The sequence below is a fragment of the Schistocerca gregaria genome, chromosome 10 (genome assembly GCF_023897955.1).
Source record: "Schistocerca gregaria isolate iqSchGreg1 chromosome 10, iqSchGreg1.2, whole genome shotgun sequence".
NCBI lineage: Eukaryota > Metazoa > Arthropoda > Insecta > Orthoptera > Acrididae > Schistocerca > Schistocerca gregaria.
In genome coordinates, this window is record NC_064929.1 from 81,714,875 (window position 1) to 81,734,679 (window position 19,805).

Here is a 19,805-nt window from a genome sequence, read left to right on the forward strand (position 1 = left end):
TGAACATAGTACGTCATCTTGCCTAGTACTGACTGCAGTTCAGATGCATTGTGAGGAACAGGCAAGTCATGGATTGCAAGAAAATGAGATTGGAGGAGGCACACACCCCCATTGTTTATTATATGACCTAAGTATTGTAGTTCAGTTTGAAAAACGTCACACTTTCTTGACAGCACTTGAGTCCTGTTTCTGACATCACTTGTAAAATGAGTATACAAATTGGCAATGTGTTCCTCTGGTGTACGACTTGAGACAACATTATTGTCAAGGTAGTTTGAACAAAATGGTACTTCTGCAGTCAGCTGCTCCAAGTAATGTTGAGAAATGGTGGGTGCAGAAGCACTGCCAAAGGACAAATGCAAATACTGGAACAGTTCTAAGTGTGTATTTACAACAAACACTTTCTGTGATTCTTCAGCTAATGGAGTTTGCAAGTAGGTATCACAAAAATCTATCTTAGAAAAGTAATGCACTGCACAAAGCCTGTCCATTCGTTCCTCAGAGTGAGGTAACAGATAAGTGTCAACTACCGTCTGTTGGTTGACGTAGACTTGAAGTCAACACAAATGCAGATGCGACCAGAAGGCTTCGCAACAAAATGAGAGGACTTGCCCACTGACGAGCTTGAATGGGAGCAACTACACCATTATCTTGCAATTCTTTCAGTTCACTGGCTACTTTGTCTCTTAAAGCAATTGGAACACGGCTAGGAAAAACTTAGGCTATGCATTCTCTTTCACTGTAACATGCACTGCAAAGTTATTAGCTTTTCCCATTCCTTCTGAAAATAGTTCAGGAAATTCTGTAAGCAAACTACCAACACTGTCTTCTCGGTCAAAAGCAGACACTTGAAGTACATTGTCTGGTATGTCCGGTGAGATCTAGCTCCTCAGCGGACACCAGATTCTACACATCACCCGCAGACGCAGAGCTTGTAGGTAGCGGTGGTGTGGGCGCCACTCCGATTTCGTTGGTCTTGGGGAAGTTCTATTTGGATTTCTCTTGCTGCTCCTGGGGCTTACCTGACTGGGAGGACTTCACTGATACAATATCCGGGACTGAGGATGATCGTGAAGCTCTACGACCAGCTGCTTTTGGGCTCTTCAGCCACTGGTGGGTGTCATCTTTCCCACTAGCAGAAACCTGGGAAGGGAGTGACCAAACACACCCCTTCCTAGCGAGAGGAGCCGAAGAAGACGTACGCTTCTATGGCTCACAAGTGGGGACTGGTATCCCCAATGGTTGGGGGAGGGGGTGTTGCTCCCGAAGAAGGTGGTGCGGGAGCAACAGGGAGGGAAGTGTCCCCCACCATCAAGTGGGCAGGTGTAGGCTTCTGGTTTTGAGAAGTGACAGGAATGCGAGGAACTGATGGGGGGCGACAACTGTAGCAACGGTGTAAGAGGAGGTCATAGCCACACGATGTAGGCACTTAAATTTCCTCTTAGCCTTAGTGTAGGTGAGTTGGTCCATGGTCTTATATTTCATTATTTTCCTCTCCTTATGTAAAATCCTGCACTCTGGCGAGCAAGGAGAATGATGCTCTCCGCAGTTGACACAGATGGGAGGTGGGGTACATGGAGTATTGGGATGGAATGGACGTCCACAATCTGCGACCAGGGGCCCTCCCCACGGGCGCCACCCAGCCTCAGCAAGGGCCTCTTGGCAGGATGCCCATTGCCCCGAGTCCTGGTGTCCCAGGGTGATGGGCATCTACTCCATGGAATACATAGGGAGTTAACAGTGCAGGCATCAGCAGAGCAATCCCTGTGTTGTCAGGGGGCTACAACCAACAGGGTACATGGCAGCCCCACCACAATGGACTGGCTACCGTGCCGAATATGAGGTGGAAAGAATTCCATGGACCTTGTCAGCGCAGAAAATGACACTCCATAGTGGATGGAAGAAAATGCACACAGGAAGGTGTCCTCGCTCAAGAGATGGAGGATGAGTGGAACTGCAATAACACGACAAGAAAGTGGGCTAAAAATCTCAATGCATGATGGACATGATGCACCATGTAAGGCGCCCTTCTCCAATTGGCTGGCTCTTACGGAAAATTTTAAAAAATGGAGGTCAAATCTTATAAAGGCCGAAAGTTGTGAGACTCCTTTTATTTGCCTCTTATGGGAGGCAGGAATACCTCGGGCCTATTCAAACCCCCGGGCCTGCAGGGGGTTGACTGGAGAGTGGATTGTCACTCTGTTGTCTTCAGTGATGACAGTATGTTGTGTCTGTAAGTGGGACAGTGACGTCCACATGCATCAGGTGAAACACACTGTGCTCTTTGTGGTTCATAACAGTTGCCCCGGCCAGCAAGATCGCCAATTGAACACGTACAGGACATGACAAAGTGGGAACCTATTCGTTATTCGTGGCCTCAGAGATCAGTTGCCAAACTGCAACAAAAGGTGCAGCATGCTTATGACAGTCTATCAGAGGATGTCACACACCTGCATTGCCACCAGAGAGGAGTACGCAGTACGCTGTGTACTGATGTAACAGCCTTTATTGTGATGTCTTCCACTTGGTTTGAATGTGTTATATCTGCTTGTAACCTCACCTGTCAATAAAGTGACGTTATCCTTGAAAGTGTTGCATTTTTTTGTCCTCAGCAGGGTATTTACGTCATGCACCAACAAATGACATACAACTGCCTCTATTATTTTTGTACTATAAATTTCCTTTGTCCATTATACATTTAAACTTAAAATTTTGCTTCGCCTTTTTAAAAATCTATAATCCACATTCCCATATCAATGCAATACTATTAATTACAAAGCTAGTACAAGATATGTTCTCATCTGATTGCCGATTCTGAAAGGCACAGTTCGTATCTCCTCCATTTCTTTTCTCCCATCAATGAGAAACATGTGGTTTCATAAGCTCTTGTAATGGTTTGAAGCATTTCACGTTTCTATATTGCAGTACGAACATCTGACGCTTGTCAATTAACACTAATGCAACGCACACTCTACCATTCCTGCTCCTACATTATTTACTAAACATGCAATGTATATTCTTATTTAATTGCGATGTCCCATTATCAGTTAAACAGATCTCTTATCGAAATGACATGGAACGATTCAGTTGACAAGATAGGTATGCTCAATTGGTGTAAATATTAATTAACGTATTATTTTTTACTACTTCTCGTACATCTATACATAGCTTTCTTTACAGATTACCAGTTTCTAAAGAAAAATCACTCCATAGAATAGTTTTCCAGAAAAGATTTAATACTTGCTTTGCTACCTGTGAAGACATTTTATGGTATTGGGCAAATGATCAAAAATTTTAGCTTGTGCCATTGTACTCTCTTCTGAGCCAGAACTTTAATAATGGGTAATAAAGATCATTTTCCTCTAGTGTAGAAGGTATGGACATCACTATTCTTCTCAAATTGCAATTTATAATTTATGATGAATTTCATTAGTGAATAAATATACTGTATTGAAACAGTTAAAATTCATAACTCCTTGAAGAGGTACCTACACCATGACTGCAGGTGAAGAGCACATATTATTCTTACTGCTCATTTTTGTACATCGATGCTTTCTTTCTACATGAGTTTCCCATAAAATTATTCTGTTAAGACATTATTGAGTGGAAGTATACAAAAGAAGTTAAGTTGATCATTTGTTTCCAAGACTCACACATGAACAGCAGAAGTAGCTAACCTTAATTGTTTCAATGGATCAGTAAAATGCTTCTTCCACTTCCAGTTTTCATCTAGTTTACTGGCTCCTGCTGCTGTGCTACATCAGTTGATGGTAAGATTAATTGTTGCACAGCACCAAATATAGCATTTTTCTCCAAATTTGGATAGAGTCATTTTCAATCTCTTAATAATTATTTGAAATATAATAACCAAAATCTCTTCTGCTGCACTGTCTCTGATAGGATTTATTACAAGACTAGTATTGTCTGCAAAAAGTACTAATTCTGCTCGATTACTGGTAACTGTGGGGTCATTTGAATATATAGAAAATTCTCCAATCACGAAAATGTTATCTCCTTGCAACATTCTTTGAATTACAAAGCACAGCTGTTTGCCTTCTCACTGTTAAGTATGATGCAAATCAATTGTGCGTATAACCATCAGTTAATTCGGGACATTGGCCTTTTGCAAGCAAGTGCTCTACAACTGAGCTACCCAAGCATGAGTCATGACCCAATCTCACAGCTTTACTTCCAACAGTACCTCATCTCCTGCCTTCCTAACTTCACAGCTCCCCTGCAAACTTTGCAAGTGTAGCACTCCTGGAAGAAGGGTTACTGTGGAGACATGGCTTAGCCACAGCCTGGGGGATGTTTCCAGAATGAGATTTTTACTCCACAACAAAATGTGTGCTGGTCTGAGACTTTAAAGCAGGACTTCTGTCTTTTGCAGGCAACTGAGCTATCCAAGCAGGACTCACAACCCATCCTCACGGCTTTACTTCTGCCAGTAATGTCAGATCTTGAGTTACTCTGGTCTTTATTAAAATTTGTATCCTCCTCTTATATTGAGATTTTAATTCCCTTAATTATCCTTGGGTTACTTGTTTTTAAATGGATTTTTCTGGATAACTTTTCCAGGTAGCTACTTTCAAATATTGACACAAATTTACTGTGGAATAGATTGAACCTGACTTTAACATCTTTCTCTATATGTACCTCACCCCGCACCATCTCTTAACTCACTATCACTGAACATTGTGCCCTTTTCTCATTGATGAGCCTCAGTGCTTTGTCTGAGCAGCTGTAATGTGCTACATTGTTTATTTCTGTTAATTGTGCATCATGATCACATTTCCTTTACCAGTTGGGTAGACCATAATTACTTGTATTGTAACCATAATTAACTGAACCTGAGCACTGTCCGTGTGCACTCATTGGTAAATTCATTACTGAAATCTGACTGAAACAGCCAAATAGATATGGGAACATTCACAGGAAGAAGCAAAATACCAGTAAATGAAATTAACACAATTTATTACTAAACACAGACATGCAAAGAAATATGCACACGATACAATTACTCACACCAAACATCGAGTCAAAGATTTTCTCCCTGTGTGAGGCTAAACTTCCTGCCAAAGAGACGTTTTCTAATATGTTACAACATCAATTGTGAGGTTCGGAAACAATGATCCCATTTCATATTACCTGTCACAGCCTTAAGAAATTTAAATCTTTCGAAAATCCACCAGAAGTCAGAAATTTAGATGGCATTTTTGTATGTAAATACCATGAAAGAACTGTGGCATTCAGTTTGACAGTTCCGCTGTAGCCTGTTTTCGTAGCAACAAATTCCACATTGATTACTGATTTCTGTGAAAAAGAATAAAACTGAAAGCGGTATTTCAGTGTGTTATCAGTGGTGGTTATATCTCTGGTGTGTTGTAAACATTCAGTTGTTTCAGTTTGAGATTTATTTCTCTGGAGGAAAATGTTACCAGCAAGGCATAAAAAAAAAACGGCTGGCATATGTGCAACGTAAGCTAAGTACACGATCATAGAGTCAATGACTGAAGAAGAGAACAGACAGTATTTGGAAGCACACTGAATAAAAGTTTCTCAATCAAGCACAATCCATGATTACTCCAGAACAATGAATTCAGATTATTCATTTCAATAAATTCATGATCTTAGCAAGTTTTGATAAATTCACACAAATTCAAGGAAAGATTCAGATGGATGAATCCCTTCTCAACTAACTGAGTGAGACACCATGCACAGTCTCAACCAATGGATATACAATAAACACCTTCTCTTAAACCGAGAAATAATAGGCTAAGCTAGGCTGTGAAAATGTGCAGTTGTTTTCCTTTTTGCAGTAATTTTAACAGAAAACTTGGGGTTATTACTAACTTTATACTCCTACCTGTTTGTATATTAATACCATGTGAAATACTGTCACTTACAATACTATCCTCACAGGTCCAGCAATTGGAAAGGCCTCTCTCAAACCCTGTGTACTGATACCAACCGATTTTGACCTATTCCCAATCAAGGTTCTGTGGTTCTGTCTACAGCAACAAATAAGGTCAGGGGGGGCAGATGGACAGAGAGAGGGGGGAGGGAGGAAATGGACAGAGAGAGAGAGAGGGGGGGGGGTTAGAAGGGATTATTATCCAATTTCCACACATATTTAGCAATTGCGAAGTACTGTCGGGTTCATTAGTGTTTTCATAAACAGCAGAGAGGTTACTAAAAGGGACCTGTAGACCATTACAAGAGAAGTATTCTGCAGTATAGTCTGATTTAAAGTAGTTGTCACTTGACAGGCAACGGGCTGCAGGGCTCCTGCCACCAATAAACCAATGGCAGCCGGCGCTGTCGGCTGCCACTTCACTTTGCTGAGCTGACTAAGGCATTGTTCCAACCAGCCAGTCCTTAGCGAGCTGTTGAAGACGTGCGGGTGAAAGATTTCAGTGACTTGCAGCTTCGCGCATTTACGATGTCTGATGAAAGCAGTCGCAAGAAAGGGCAGCCGAGGCTGCACACTCCTAGGGACCTCCAAAAAGTGGCAGACATGGCGCCATTACATGCAGTCAGGCGTGTGTTCCTTAAGGGAGTATTTTGAGAGAGAGAGAGAGAGAGAGAGAGAGAGAGAGAGAGAGAGAGAGAGAGAGAGAGAGAGAGAGATGCAGGAGGGCCTCTCGTTCCTTTGGATAAGGTGGTGGAGCGAACTGCAGCTGCTCTGCAAGTTAGTGAACAATCAGTAATAAGAATCTGCAAGGAGAAATTCATGAAAGAAGGCTCAAGTGAATCATCTAAATTGGAGACACCTGGGAAAAAGAGGCGACTAGAGAAGAGGGTCACAAAACTTGACTCTTTTCAGGAAGATGCCATTCGTCGTCAAACATATGCATTTTTTTCGAGAAAGGAGTAGCCAGCACTCAAAAAACTACGAGCTACCCTCACAGCGGCTGACCTGTTTTAGGGTAGTAAATCGCCTTTGTTACGAGTCGTGAAATCGTTAGGATTCCACTATAAATCCATCTCTGGCAGAAAGTTACTAATGGAACACCAAGATATTGCAGCCTGGCGATGCCGCTTCTTAGAGAATTAGTGGTGACAAATTTTGATGATATTGTTTGGCTTGATGAAATATGAGTGAATGCAGGATACAGTTTTAAAAAAGGCTGGACAGACGGTACCATTAGCGGTAGTATGGCAGCTCCGATCGACAGAGGAAAAAGGATAATTGTAGCACATGCCAGAAATTCAAAAGGTTTCATTCCAAATTGTATACTGCTACTCAGTTCAAATAAGACCTCCCGACTACCACAAAGATATGAACCACAATCCTTTCGTGAAATGGTTTGAAGACTGTGTGCTCTAGAACTTTACAAAAAACTCTATCATTGTTAAGGATAACGCTCCTTATCACTGAGTAATAAAAGATAAAGCACCCACAAAGGCAACGAGGAAAAACAACATTGCAAGCCGGTTACAGAAACATAAGGTACAGTTCGACAGTAATTTGACAAGGGCAGAATTATTATAACATGTCTCGCAACACAAGCCAAAGAACCCAATTTACATTGTGGATAAAGTAGCAAAATAATACGGGAATGAAGTGCTCAGATTGCCTCCTTACCATTGCCATTTCAACACAATAGAGCTAATTTGGGCTCAGGTTAAACGGCATATTGCTACAGAAAATAAAAAATTCACATTAACCGAAGTGGAACGCCTTTTGGAAGAAGCAGTTGAAAATGTGACATCAGATGACTGTCAGAAGGTAGCGCATCACGTGAAAGGAGTGATACAGGACGCATGGAACAATGAAGGTGTCTTACAACAAAGTGTCAGACTTGATTATAACTGTCAATACGAGCAGCGACAAGGATAGTTCCACTGACTCTGAATTAAGCGGTGTTTTCGCATTGATTGGTGTGTAGTGTACTTACTGCCATTAAATATTGTGATTGTGAATTTATTTCGATTAATTCTTATTCTTGCTGTGAGACTAAGAATTACTGTTTGGCCAGCTCTTGTCATCTCCTTACAGTAAGTTAGACTGAATTTTAATTAATTTCCTTTCTTATAAACACCAAGATGTTATCCAATGTGTGTTAACAGTTTTCGAGATTTGCAATCTAAAGAAGATAACTTTTCCGGACGCGAAAATTTCTCACACTTCAATAGTTAATGTAACAATGGCCCTAATTAAAATTAAGAAACGATATTTGATATGCTTATGGATACCACTGAGACTGATTCTGTACGTAAATATTTATAGGAGATAGAAATTTTAAACATCATACTTGTTTTCAGAAATTTATATACAGGAAACGTAATGCACTACAAAAACTTTTAAGGATTATTTTCCGAGTGCATTATTTTGGTAAAGAATGGAAAAAAATATTTTGCTGTGACACCAATAGTTTTTCAGTAATGATGTGATAAGTTAGATGCTGTTTGCGAAATCAAGAATGTAAATGGTTTCAAAGAAATTAACGTAATTCTTGTCCTAATTAAAATTAAAAATAGATATTTGACAGATTGTCAAGATATACATCGTATGTGGGTTTGAAATTTTTTACTTACTTTTTGTAGAAGATACAGGCTTTAATACGATTTTCTATTGCCGGGGATAGCGATGCGCTGAGGCGGCTGCCTCCAGCCAGTGCTTGTGACAACGCCGCAACTTCTCAGCGCAAACATCAAGTGACAACTACTTTAAATCAGACTATAACAACTTGCAAGCACATGCTTCTAGGTTCTGATCTACACAAAAACTGATTGTTTCAGTATTTTGACTGTGTCCAATTTTTATAAGTGTGTGCTGAAAAATAATGCCTCAATTTTTTATTCTATTCTCAATACTAATTTGAAGAATTATATATTGTTGATATTACCCACCAATGGAAGCTGGAACCCTCTGCCTCATCAGAGCTTCGAATTACTGGATATAACATGGTGGTATGTAGTGTAACTACGTTGGTGCATGAGAAACAGTGTGCTTTAATAAGTTCTAACCACAAAAACTGATAAATCTGTCCTTCCCTCTTACATTCAGGTGCAGGTAATGGTTTTGCGTGTCTCCAGCACAGATTGAAATATCTGAAATGCAAGGCCCATGTTATGAAACAGAAACAGTGAGCCATGAATACAAGAAATATGGCGAGCAAAATTCATGATTGCTTTTCAAAATATTAGTACTAGATGATATTATTCATTTGGTATACGGAAGAGTCTGGTGACAAAAAGTCTATTTGTAAAACCCAATATAGCAATTTTGACTATTATCATGTGAAAATTATATTCCCAATAACGACCATCTTATATGACTTTACTCTGAACTGTAATGCAAATTCGTTGCTCATATTCAGCTTAGTTTTTACTCTCATCCGTAATATTGGGCACGTAAACGATTATATATTTGTTTGTTTCATACGAAAAACTGGTTTTGTCACATCGTATTCTGTAACCTCTTGTCTATTTGTTATTGCTTAAGAATGTGTGCTAACTGCTCGACTTCATAGCACTGTAAGTATATTGCTACTATTCTACATTATTTTTGCTACCGCCTGTTTTTCGTACTTTCTCATTTAATGGAGGCCGTCGAAATTTTTATTGACTTCTGCAAAAATGTTCTGTTTGTACTCCTGTTAATAATGTGTGCAAACCTTTTCAGAACTACCATCCCATTTGCAAGGAAGAATGCTCTGGTCACCAGGATTGAATAGCATTCAGTGGCAAGAAGCAACACCATTCAAAGCAGAATTACATACCCATTCCGTAATGAAGTTGAATAGCAATACTGTCAAAATCTGCTAAAACTGAGTTTTCCTTTACATGTGAGAAAGTTCGATTACATAGAATATGAACAATATACTTACAATGGTCTTAAATCTAGCAGTTCGCACTCACATTCATAAGCAAAATCATGAAAATAAGTTAACAGAACACCAAGCAATGGAAGCAGCTTCTGTTTCACATGAAACAGGAACAAGTTTGAAATCATTTACTGCACCCAATATTATCTGATGCAACAAGAATAAAACCGGAATACAAGTAATGTGGTCAAACGCAATTCAAAGAGTGCAATGCACACTAGAAACCTTAACTGGAAGCACACCAATGAAACCAATTTCTGTTGACTATGAAACGAAAAATAGACATGGAAGACTAAAAATTAGCCAATAAGAAAGCGAGTGATGGACTGAAACTTTGAGAGGTCCAAGTGGTGTGGCAGCAAACTAAGGGCATGTTATCTTAAGTCCCTATATGAATTTCATCTCCGAGATGACCACCTCTCAAAATGCAGCAATAGGAACAGCACAGATACGTGACTAGATTGCTTTTAAGTGAAACTCTCAGCTCTATGTTTCAAGACAGTATCAATCAAAATAATCGTTCAAGTGAATTTTAAATTACAGAAAAATAAAAATTTAACATATTGTTAAACTGAACTTCCTACTTAGCATGATCTGTTTAAGTCTTGCGTGAGCAATGTGCAACATTTCTTTCCATATCAGTGGTCATGTTGTAAGTGAAATTTTTGGAAAGTACAAAAATTTTAACTACAGAACTTCAAATAATAAAGTCCTCACTTCCTGCACTGACCAGGTATTGAAAGTAAGTAAAAATTCCTGCTTTTGAAAACACGTCATGTATATCCTTCCCCTAACATCATGAAGTTGTTCAACAGCCAAGGAGTGACGGATGGGAAGGGGAGTGAGTGCACAAATTTTAATCTCCCTGATTATTCCTCCAGTCCATCTGTTCAATGGAAAGTCAGCTTAAGATGACAACAAGAAAACAGATGTAATAAAAAATGGCCATTATTATACTAAATATAAACAAATTAATCATCAAAAAAGTGGGTGTAATAAAAATGCCCATGATGACTTTCTAAATATACATAATTTAATAATCAGAACTCAAACTTACATAAACTGTTAAATACCAACATGACAGAAAATACAAGACAGAATGTGCATTATCTAAAAATCATGTCTTTTTTAATGCCCAAATTTAAATTAAACAGTTATTGCCTCTGAAAAATAAAACTATTTTATGAGTACTTTACACATCACAATACAATACATTCTCACCACTTAAATCATTTCTCACTTGAACCTAAAGCACAATTTCTTATTTTTTCCTATTTGCACCAATGTAAAAGTTACTGAAAAGATTTCACTAATTTTGCTTTGTTTCCTGAAAAGTCTACTTTTCAGGCTTCTGACTTTTTCCTGAAATGGGTATTAAGTACAGGACTATAATATAAGCAAAGCACTAACAGCATGGAATTTTATCACACGTCGCAATGTTTACACAATTCCATGAACACTGCAGTAAAATTATATGAGATTTAAATTCTTGTTCATCACAATTGTCAATTAATGCCAATAGTAAATCAGCCCTCATATTTATCTCTATTTTACCCCCTATTTTACAAGAGATTAACCATCCTTCTACCCTCCCCAAAAAGCCACGCAGCCTTATCTTCCTCGATACGAGTATACAACAAACAACACAGACGTGTTTGCCTTGGTATCAAATAACAAGTACCGGCAAATACACCTACCATCAATCAATAAGTCATTTTATATGCATTACTGCATACCAGTGCAACCACATGAGAACTTTTATTTTTCTAAATTTGGAAATACATCGATTGTTTGTTCATATTTCAACCATTAGTAAAATAAACCTGTTTTTCAATTTGTACAGTGCTTTAATTACAGTGAATGAGACATCCTGGCTCACACTATCACTCGCTTGTCCTGCAAAATGACAGATTAAGTGATGGCATGATCTTAAAATTTGTCCAAATTACATTACATAGTCCCTACTTATATAAAGTTCTCATCTGATTATAGATTTGGAACACCATTAAAGTGTGTCCCACATCCTCCCATTTCTTATATTTATAAATAATACAAAAATCACAAAATGAAAAAAACAATACTGCTGTTTTTTATTTTATACAAAGATATGGCATTTCACATATGAAAACACAGCTTTTTTGTACAACTACCTACTTTAAAAATTATTTTTAATTGTTTGAATATGTTTTGACCCTGTTCATTTGAAGGCTAGTAGTAAATATATATTTTAAAACTTTCTTAACACACGTTCAATTTACACTAAAGGGAACTGGTAACCGGCCAGTACACCGGTTGTGATGGTAAACTGACAAAGCTTCTTCCATCGTCTCTTTTTTTTAGAAAAATGGGTGTCCTGTCAATGGATTTCAACTTGGGTGACAATGTGGTTACTCTAGTCTGACGGGTGTATCTGGTCTGTTGTTGATGTTTCTGAACCCAGGTTACCACATGGTCCACTTGAATGTTACAATTGTGACTCAAAAACACTATTCCTGCAGTTTCTGCACAATATGCTGCTCAGGAGTTACAAGTGAATAAACATGTGGCAACACAGCGCTCAAGGATATTATAACTGCACAAAAGGGCATACGCACATTTCCTGAGTTAACACTGCATTTATATTATATATAAATATTAACGCACCTCACTTATATACACAACAGGCTACTAGGTGGCTTTGGAACCAGTTTAAGTTCAAACAGATTCACATGTAAGGTTCAGTCCAAAATTTGGAAAGCAAAAGGAAAACGCACATTTAAAAATGAAAAATCTGGAATGTTGCTCTTTGTGATCAAGTAGCAGCAGCATTTGCATCACAGACATATAGTTCAGTACATACAATCAATGTTGGAGAGAAAAATTTGGGATAAAAATTTGTGTATACAATTTGACTAGAGCCTTAAATTCATTAAGGACCCACCCAAAAAATTTAAACTTCTGTACAAAATAATTCAATAGATACTTTCCTGAAAGTTTATACTGGGTTCTTACTCTAACCTCACAAATACACTCAAATGTCTACTAATTATTAAAAATCATAAGAAATAATCACTGGAATTATCAACACAGGCTTAATAATCATTTGCTGTAGAGAGGGAGACACTTATTTAGGTTATGATTTATACTACAAAAGTGGAAACATATCTTTCCTATTACACTTTTCACATGAGATGAGCCACAAGCTGCAACCTAGTAGCCAATATGAGATTCATAGCACAGCCTACACAAAGTAGTTTCCACTGGGAAAGTCATCCATCACAATATCAATTTTTTCAGTAAAGAACTAGAAGTGTTCTGTTATCACAATTGAAAAGCATTTACAACTTTCTAGCAGAACATAGACCCACTTTTTACACATTGTAGCTGCGACCAAGGCAAAATAACTTCATGATAAAAATTACTGATATTTTAGCAGTAATTGTAAATCATAACCTGAATAAAATTCTTATTGTTAAATTTACCAGACCAGCTTTTTAAATCAACACAGAACACTTTTGTCTCATTTTATAAAAAATGACAATATCAGGCAAAAACTTCAACAATTTTATAAAAGATATCTTTAAAATTTTGTTTAAATTATATTTATATTAGAGAATTTAACATCTGTTAAAACACCTTTAAAAGTTTACAATGGAAGAAAGAACTATTTATTAACAGTACTTGATTGCCTTTCTTACAAGAAATTTCCGTTATTTTATTCAATAAACTATTTATTGGGCATTTAGGAAAGTACAGACTAAGCCCAAAATTGAAAAGTTTTCAATATTTTTCTGTAAACAACTGAAAAACTAACTCATTTTTCTTGTTTAGAGAGAAAATTTTCCTCAAACTGATAAATTTTGGAAGCAATGACGTTTGTGACATTGCCAATATTTCATAAGCAAATAGAACAGCAATCCACCCCCTTTCGCAACCACTGACGAAGCTTGGAAAGTCATACTCAGTCACCAAAGATGGGTGTCTCAACATATAAGGCCCCTGTAACACTGTTCACAAGTAATTATGTTCCACATTCAACTCAAAATATTTCCTCATTATTGCTCTGAGCTCTAAGAATATTATTAGTTTCTGCCTACCCTTTCCTCAACAGTATTTGCTTTAAATAACTTACAAAGAGGGACATCTTATTGCACATGCATCAGAATCCAGGTCATATCAAATGCCTCAATCAGGAGCGTAAGAAAGTTGAAATAAATGATACTGCAAACAAAAATGCAATGAAAGAACAGCTTTGGAGTAAACAGCTTGAAAATACAACACAGTGCTAAATCACATGGTTATTGATTGACAAATCATAAAAATAAGAAAACTGGTAAGCTAACATTCCTGGGAAAAACCATGATTTAATAGATCAAAGACATCAATTATTATTACTAGTTAGTACAGTGTGAACATGATTAAAGACCAATTGAATTTCTTCTATGAAGCAAGACCAACTGAATTTCTTTGATGAAGCAGCATCATATATTTCAACTTCCTTTTCTACATGCAGGGGGATACGTGGGTTTACAAGATCATCATCCTATTTTCACACCTGGTTTCTCTACAGTTATACACTTAGGGAGGTCAGAGGGATGGATTATCTACCTTACCTGGTTTATCAAATTCACAGTTGGTAAAACAATATCATTATTGGCTCTTAGAAGAATAGGTTTTTCCTGGATGCTTAATGTTAACCATTTTCAGTATATTATGCACTAGCCACAGTTTCTGGCGAAGAAAGGATTCCTAGGGAACCAACCAACACACTGAGAAATAAAAAACAGGACCTAAAGCTTGAGATAAGGAGGACAGTAGGGCAGGAAACATTGTGACATGAAGGGTAGACAGACTTTTTAGTCTTCTTAATCCCTGAAAACACAGGTAGTTTGTACCCTTTATTTCCTAACCCGTTTAGAAACGATCATTATTGTTGAAAAGTTCATAGATACTACGAAAGCTTGCTCTGACATCCAATACAACCAATTTAAATATAAAGATAAAGACAAGAGTAAAGTTACTTTTTTTATAACGTCTGAAGCAAAACTCTTCATTTTCGGTACGGACCATATATAGATATATGTATATATATTACACTTTTATGTATATTACTTCCTTTTTAAATAAAATGCATAGCAAAAACAAAGTTCTTGTACGAAATATAAATATTTATATATTATATAGTATATATTATGAAATCTTACAATTCACAAGACTATCTTTTACATTAAACTGCATGAAAGTAATTTTCTTTTGAAAACTACGAAATGTACTTTGGCACTGAACATTTTCAATTGTGAATCAACTGCAGTTTTTTTTCTTTTTTGGCACACACATTATCTTAATATAGATAGTTTTTAGTAAATATATTAACAGTTCTCTAATGCTCACTCTCCAAAATGTACACCTCACTTTACTGAAGAGCCATCTGGAGGCTCTTCAAAAAGTGTTTACCAACAAACACATAATGCACTTGTCTAACATGGAAGAAACTATTGTTCAACAAGAATAGCTATTTCTTTTTTTAGACTAGCATGAGAAAAACATTGCTCCTTCTGCATAAAAATACCTTCTGAAAGATATTCACTATCTGCATTAGTAAAAAACACTAAAATTTATAAGTTATTGCAAATAATTTTACAACAAATATATGCAGTGCAGTGAACTTTTAAATGCTCACAATTTCTAAAAAACAAACACATTGAAAATTATACTTAAGCTTATCAACCTACAAGAGATAACTGACATAGTTTAGTATAAACAGCCTTACATAAATATTTATGAGCGTAGTGCACTTAAAAACATTCATCCCTACTAAATATTGACGATTGTCCAGATGCCAAATGACAACAACTCTATCTCTTATTTTTAAGTATGTTTTACAATAACCTATGAACTACTGTGTATCAGAGAGAAGTATTTATTGTACACAAGTTATTATAACATATCTTTTATGTATCATTTACCCTCTGTCACATCAAGATCAGCACAAATGTGCTAACAATGGTATATCAGTTATTAAAATAAATAAGTATACTAAAAGATATGTAGATCTGATATTTTTAAGTAATGAAGTCTGCCAATGCATACTTACAAAAATCTTAAAGAATCAAAGACAAAATTATTTTGTACTGTAAGTGTATACACATGGCACAAAGTGTTTATTGTAGTATTATGATTTGCCATATCAGTATCCCTACTGTAATGACTAGATTAGAAGGAAACTAGGTGACACACTGACCAGCCTTCTTCACTGATACTAATTCTGTGCCACAACAGCACACATAGTAACGCATTCCAAGCCCCATCACAAAAATATTCTTACAAATTAATGTAGTTTTTGTATGATTATCAGCTCCAACTACTTTCAAACACAAACAATGTTTTTATAATAATATACAATATTTATAACAAAATGCACACAATGACAACTGGTGAAGCTTTAGCATTTACAAACCAGCAAGGTAATTCACTGAGTAGCAAACAACCAAATTCCTTGCAAATTGCTTTTTACAAAACAAGGACTATATGCCGATATAAGAGTCAATTAAACTGTAATGTATCACCACAATAAGCACTTGACCAGATAAAACGCAAAATATGAAGTATGTTATATCCAATTAGAATGATTTGTAAAAATTAATTTTCAATAAAAAGTAGCTAATGAACACAAATTACAGTATGTGATACATCAAAAATGTGGTCCTATCCAGATCTTAAAAATACAATTCTTAGAAACTGAATGACAGATACCTAAATAAAGACACACAAAACTACACAACTCCAAAAGGAGCCTCCTCAATATAAAAAGTTTATATCTCCATAATTTACTGTCATTCTGCATACATGTTGGTTTGCATAAAACTTCAGTTTGCTTTGACACACAGTTTTTTTTATTATAAACAGAGTACACAAAATATACTAACTATTCACAGTACGCTTTTACAGAAGAATGAAGTATAAGTTGGTATAATAATAGAAGTCTTTCTACTAGAACACTTAAAATGTGCATTATATGGTTTCTAAATTTTAAAACTGTAAATAATTTGGCACATGAACTAGTGCTCAGGATATGTAATGGAAGCAAATCTGACAACTGTATTAATAGGGGGATATGTGGTATCATACTAATGTGTTTGCTTTCTTTCAAGTTATCAGTCCCTACTTTATACTCAGTATACCTACTCAACAGCACTCAACTTCTTAAATCAGTATTTTGCAATATTTAATCAGCTGCCTTCATGACTAGATGATTGTAAAAAAGCATTTTAATGACATGCTTATTTCAGTTAGTACTTTAACAATAACTGTAAGACAGAGCATCTGTAAACAGCTAACATTTTTCTAACCAAGATGTTCACAAAACATCACAGAAAATGAATAAAATACTTTACATGTGCCCTAGTGTGATATGATTCTTTCCCCAAAATGATATGAATCAATAGAAGTTATGTAAAGTATTGACTGAGAACTCCAACAAACAGTGTAATTTTGATTATTCACCCCCACTCCCAAACTGTTCCCAATTTATCTATTTGTGTATAGTCTTTACACACTGATCTCACCAGCACTCTTATGCCAATACTGAAAAACTTGAGCAGCTTTTGTGAGAGTGTACTGAGAAACACCATATCTTAAAATACTGATTCAGTTTCCATGTAATTTCAGTACAAATCACTTATAGCAATCAATTATGTTTTAAGATGAAACACTGATATGGCTAGATTTAAGATACGTATAAAACTGATGAAAATTTCAACAGGTCAAGGAAGACTAAAATGTTTGCAAACTGATTCACTACCCAGTCACAATACTGTGCCACAACTGTGTTGACAGTGTAATATGTCACAGTACAATAAAATTACAAGGGCACTGAACAACAAACATGTTTTTCATTCTAAGCCCATTAAGTGGTTTACTTTCCTGTTGGGCAGTGAGAATTTGCTCTTCAAGAAAAGAAAACACTTTTATCATAGCTAATCATTACTGCTAACATTAACAACTTCATCACGGGAATGCCATTAAATGACAATAACAGGAGCAATTAAGAGTGTAACCACTGTAAAATATTACATACAATAAACAAAACAAAAAAAATCTTTGGCTTGATCCCCTTTTACCTCCTAGCTAAATTTTCACATGGCAAATTGTCATTCCACTAATTTAAAACATTTTTGAATAACTTACTGTGTTAAAAATAAATAATACAATGGGATAGCAACTTGCCAATGATGTTAAAGCTCTGCCTGTATTAAAACTTAAGTCCATTCTTTCTTGTTTAACTTTACCATGGCTTTCCAAAGAAAATAAACACACAAAAGTCAGTTTGCTACAATTCCAATTTTCACAGATATTTCTGCTGAACCTCACTTCTTTATCATAAACAGTATACAGTAGACTATGTCTCTTAATGTGCATCAACTTTACCAAAACTTAACAATGTACAGTGAGTGCTGCATCACTTGCTTTAAATGACTTTTGAAGACCATTCCTATCAGGAAGTCAAATTAAGATAATATACCATCTTAGTTAATGAATTGGAGCTTTGACAATATGATTTGGTGCAATGTAATGGTAACCTGGCAGTGGCATCCCAGCTGTTTCCATAGATATCCTGCAACAGACAAATATAACACAGTCTTCAATAAACACATGAAGATATATACTTAAATTTCAGATAAGTAATATGCTGCAGAGGAGGTAGAAAATCACACCTCATTAAAAAACAAGCATCCTAAGTAAGTATATAGTTTGTCCAGTTTTGCTACTAAATCATTCAAGGTCCATAAAAAAAAGAGGTGATTATCTGAGACAATCTTCTACATGTGATATTTAAAAGAAAAATATCAGATTGGAACCAACATTTGACACTTCTGTTTTATTACCCTGAAATAAGCACACCTCTGTGTGAACTAAATGTCAATATTCTAAACAACAAGAGAGGCAGGAAACTTTTCAATCTTACAATAATAGATTGCCCTTATCAATTATCCTAACATATCTATTGAAAGCACTATCTACATGTTATCTGTCTAGTAGGTTTCCAATCATTCAGTTTATTTCACAAAGTGCTATGTTTTAACACAGCATACTTTTTTTTTTTTTTTTTTTTTAATAATGTTGACACTCATCCACGAACATAAACTTTCTGTAAGGTAATTCTGCACCTGTGAGATTGGCTGCACAAGTAGCACCCTGTAATACCAATGAAAAGCACAATGCTCCCCCTCAGGACATTATTCCTGTCTTACACAGCTTAAACATAAAATCATCTTAATGGTGCCTTGCAAATTAGGCAAACTGTATATTTAATATGATACCATAGCAACAACAAACTATTTTCTTCCACGTAGATCAACCTGTGATGTTCAATGTTCAGATGAGGCACTCAATACTATTCAATCATGATTTATAAAAATATATAAAGGTAAAACACCATGTCACATGGTAAACCTCTTAACTGGGTAAAATCAGGAATCCACAACCAAAATGTTACTTATGGCTCTTTCAGAATTACTTTTAGGTTCAGGAAGATGGGGAAATGTGTTTCCTCCAACATGGAATAAATTCAATATTGAAATTTTTTCCACGTTGTTGTATTGGGAGGCGGAATAGCAATAAAATAAAATAACCGTGACTCATGCAAGGGCCCTGTTGCCTGTAATAGTCTGGCAAGTAGCAGAAAATATGACCACCTGAACGGAAAGTAGCTTCTGTACTCTAAGCTATGAGCAGCAATTTTAAAATTGCCATTAAGCACCAGTAAGACTATTTTGCACAATGTATGCAAGAATACATAACATGAAATAATGGATTATTCAACACAGAGTATGGGACATTTCCACTACTGCACTACATAGATATCTCTACATAAAACAAAAAAAAAATCTATACACAAGTTACTGGAGTTAAGGCAGAATGTTGTTTAACAGTTTGACAGCACAGCCCTAAAACTGATCACTTATCACTAGCTGAGCAAATACAAAGGGTTCC

General features: G+C 36.3%; 1 protein-coding gene across 28 annotated transcripts in view; it reads right to left on the bottom strand.

Annotated features, from left to right (window-relative positions):
- The window catches only part of LOC126293318 (poly(rC)-binding protein 3), a 559,120-nt gene that overhangs the window by 87,116 nt on the left and 452,199 nt on the right, over positions 1–19,805 (bottom strand). For 11 of the 28 annotated variants that reach the window (XM_049986505.1, XM_049986498.1, XM_049986509.1 and 8 more), the window contains one exon: positions 10,845–18,426. The exons of 15 other annotated variants lie outside the window; for them this stretch is intronic. In XM_049986505.1, coding sequence (XP_049842462.1) covers positions 18,342–18,426 — 85 coding nt within the window. In that variant the 3' untranslated portion in view covers positions 10,845–18,341. Of the gene's footprint in view, positions 1–10,844; positions 18,427–19,805 lie in introns of those variants that run through there. 2 more of the 28 variants (XR_007552267.1, XR_007552266.1) reach the window with 1 other exon arrangement.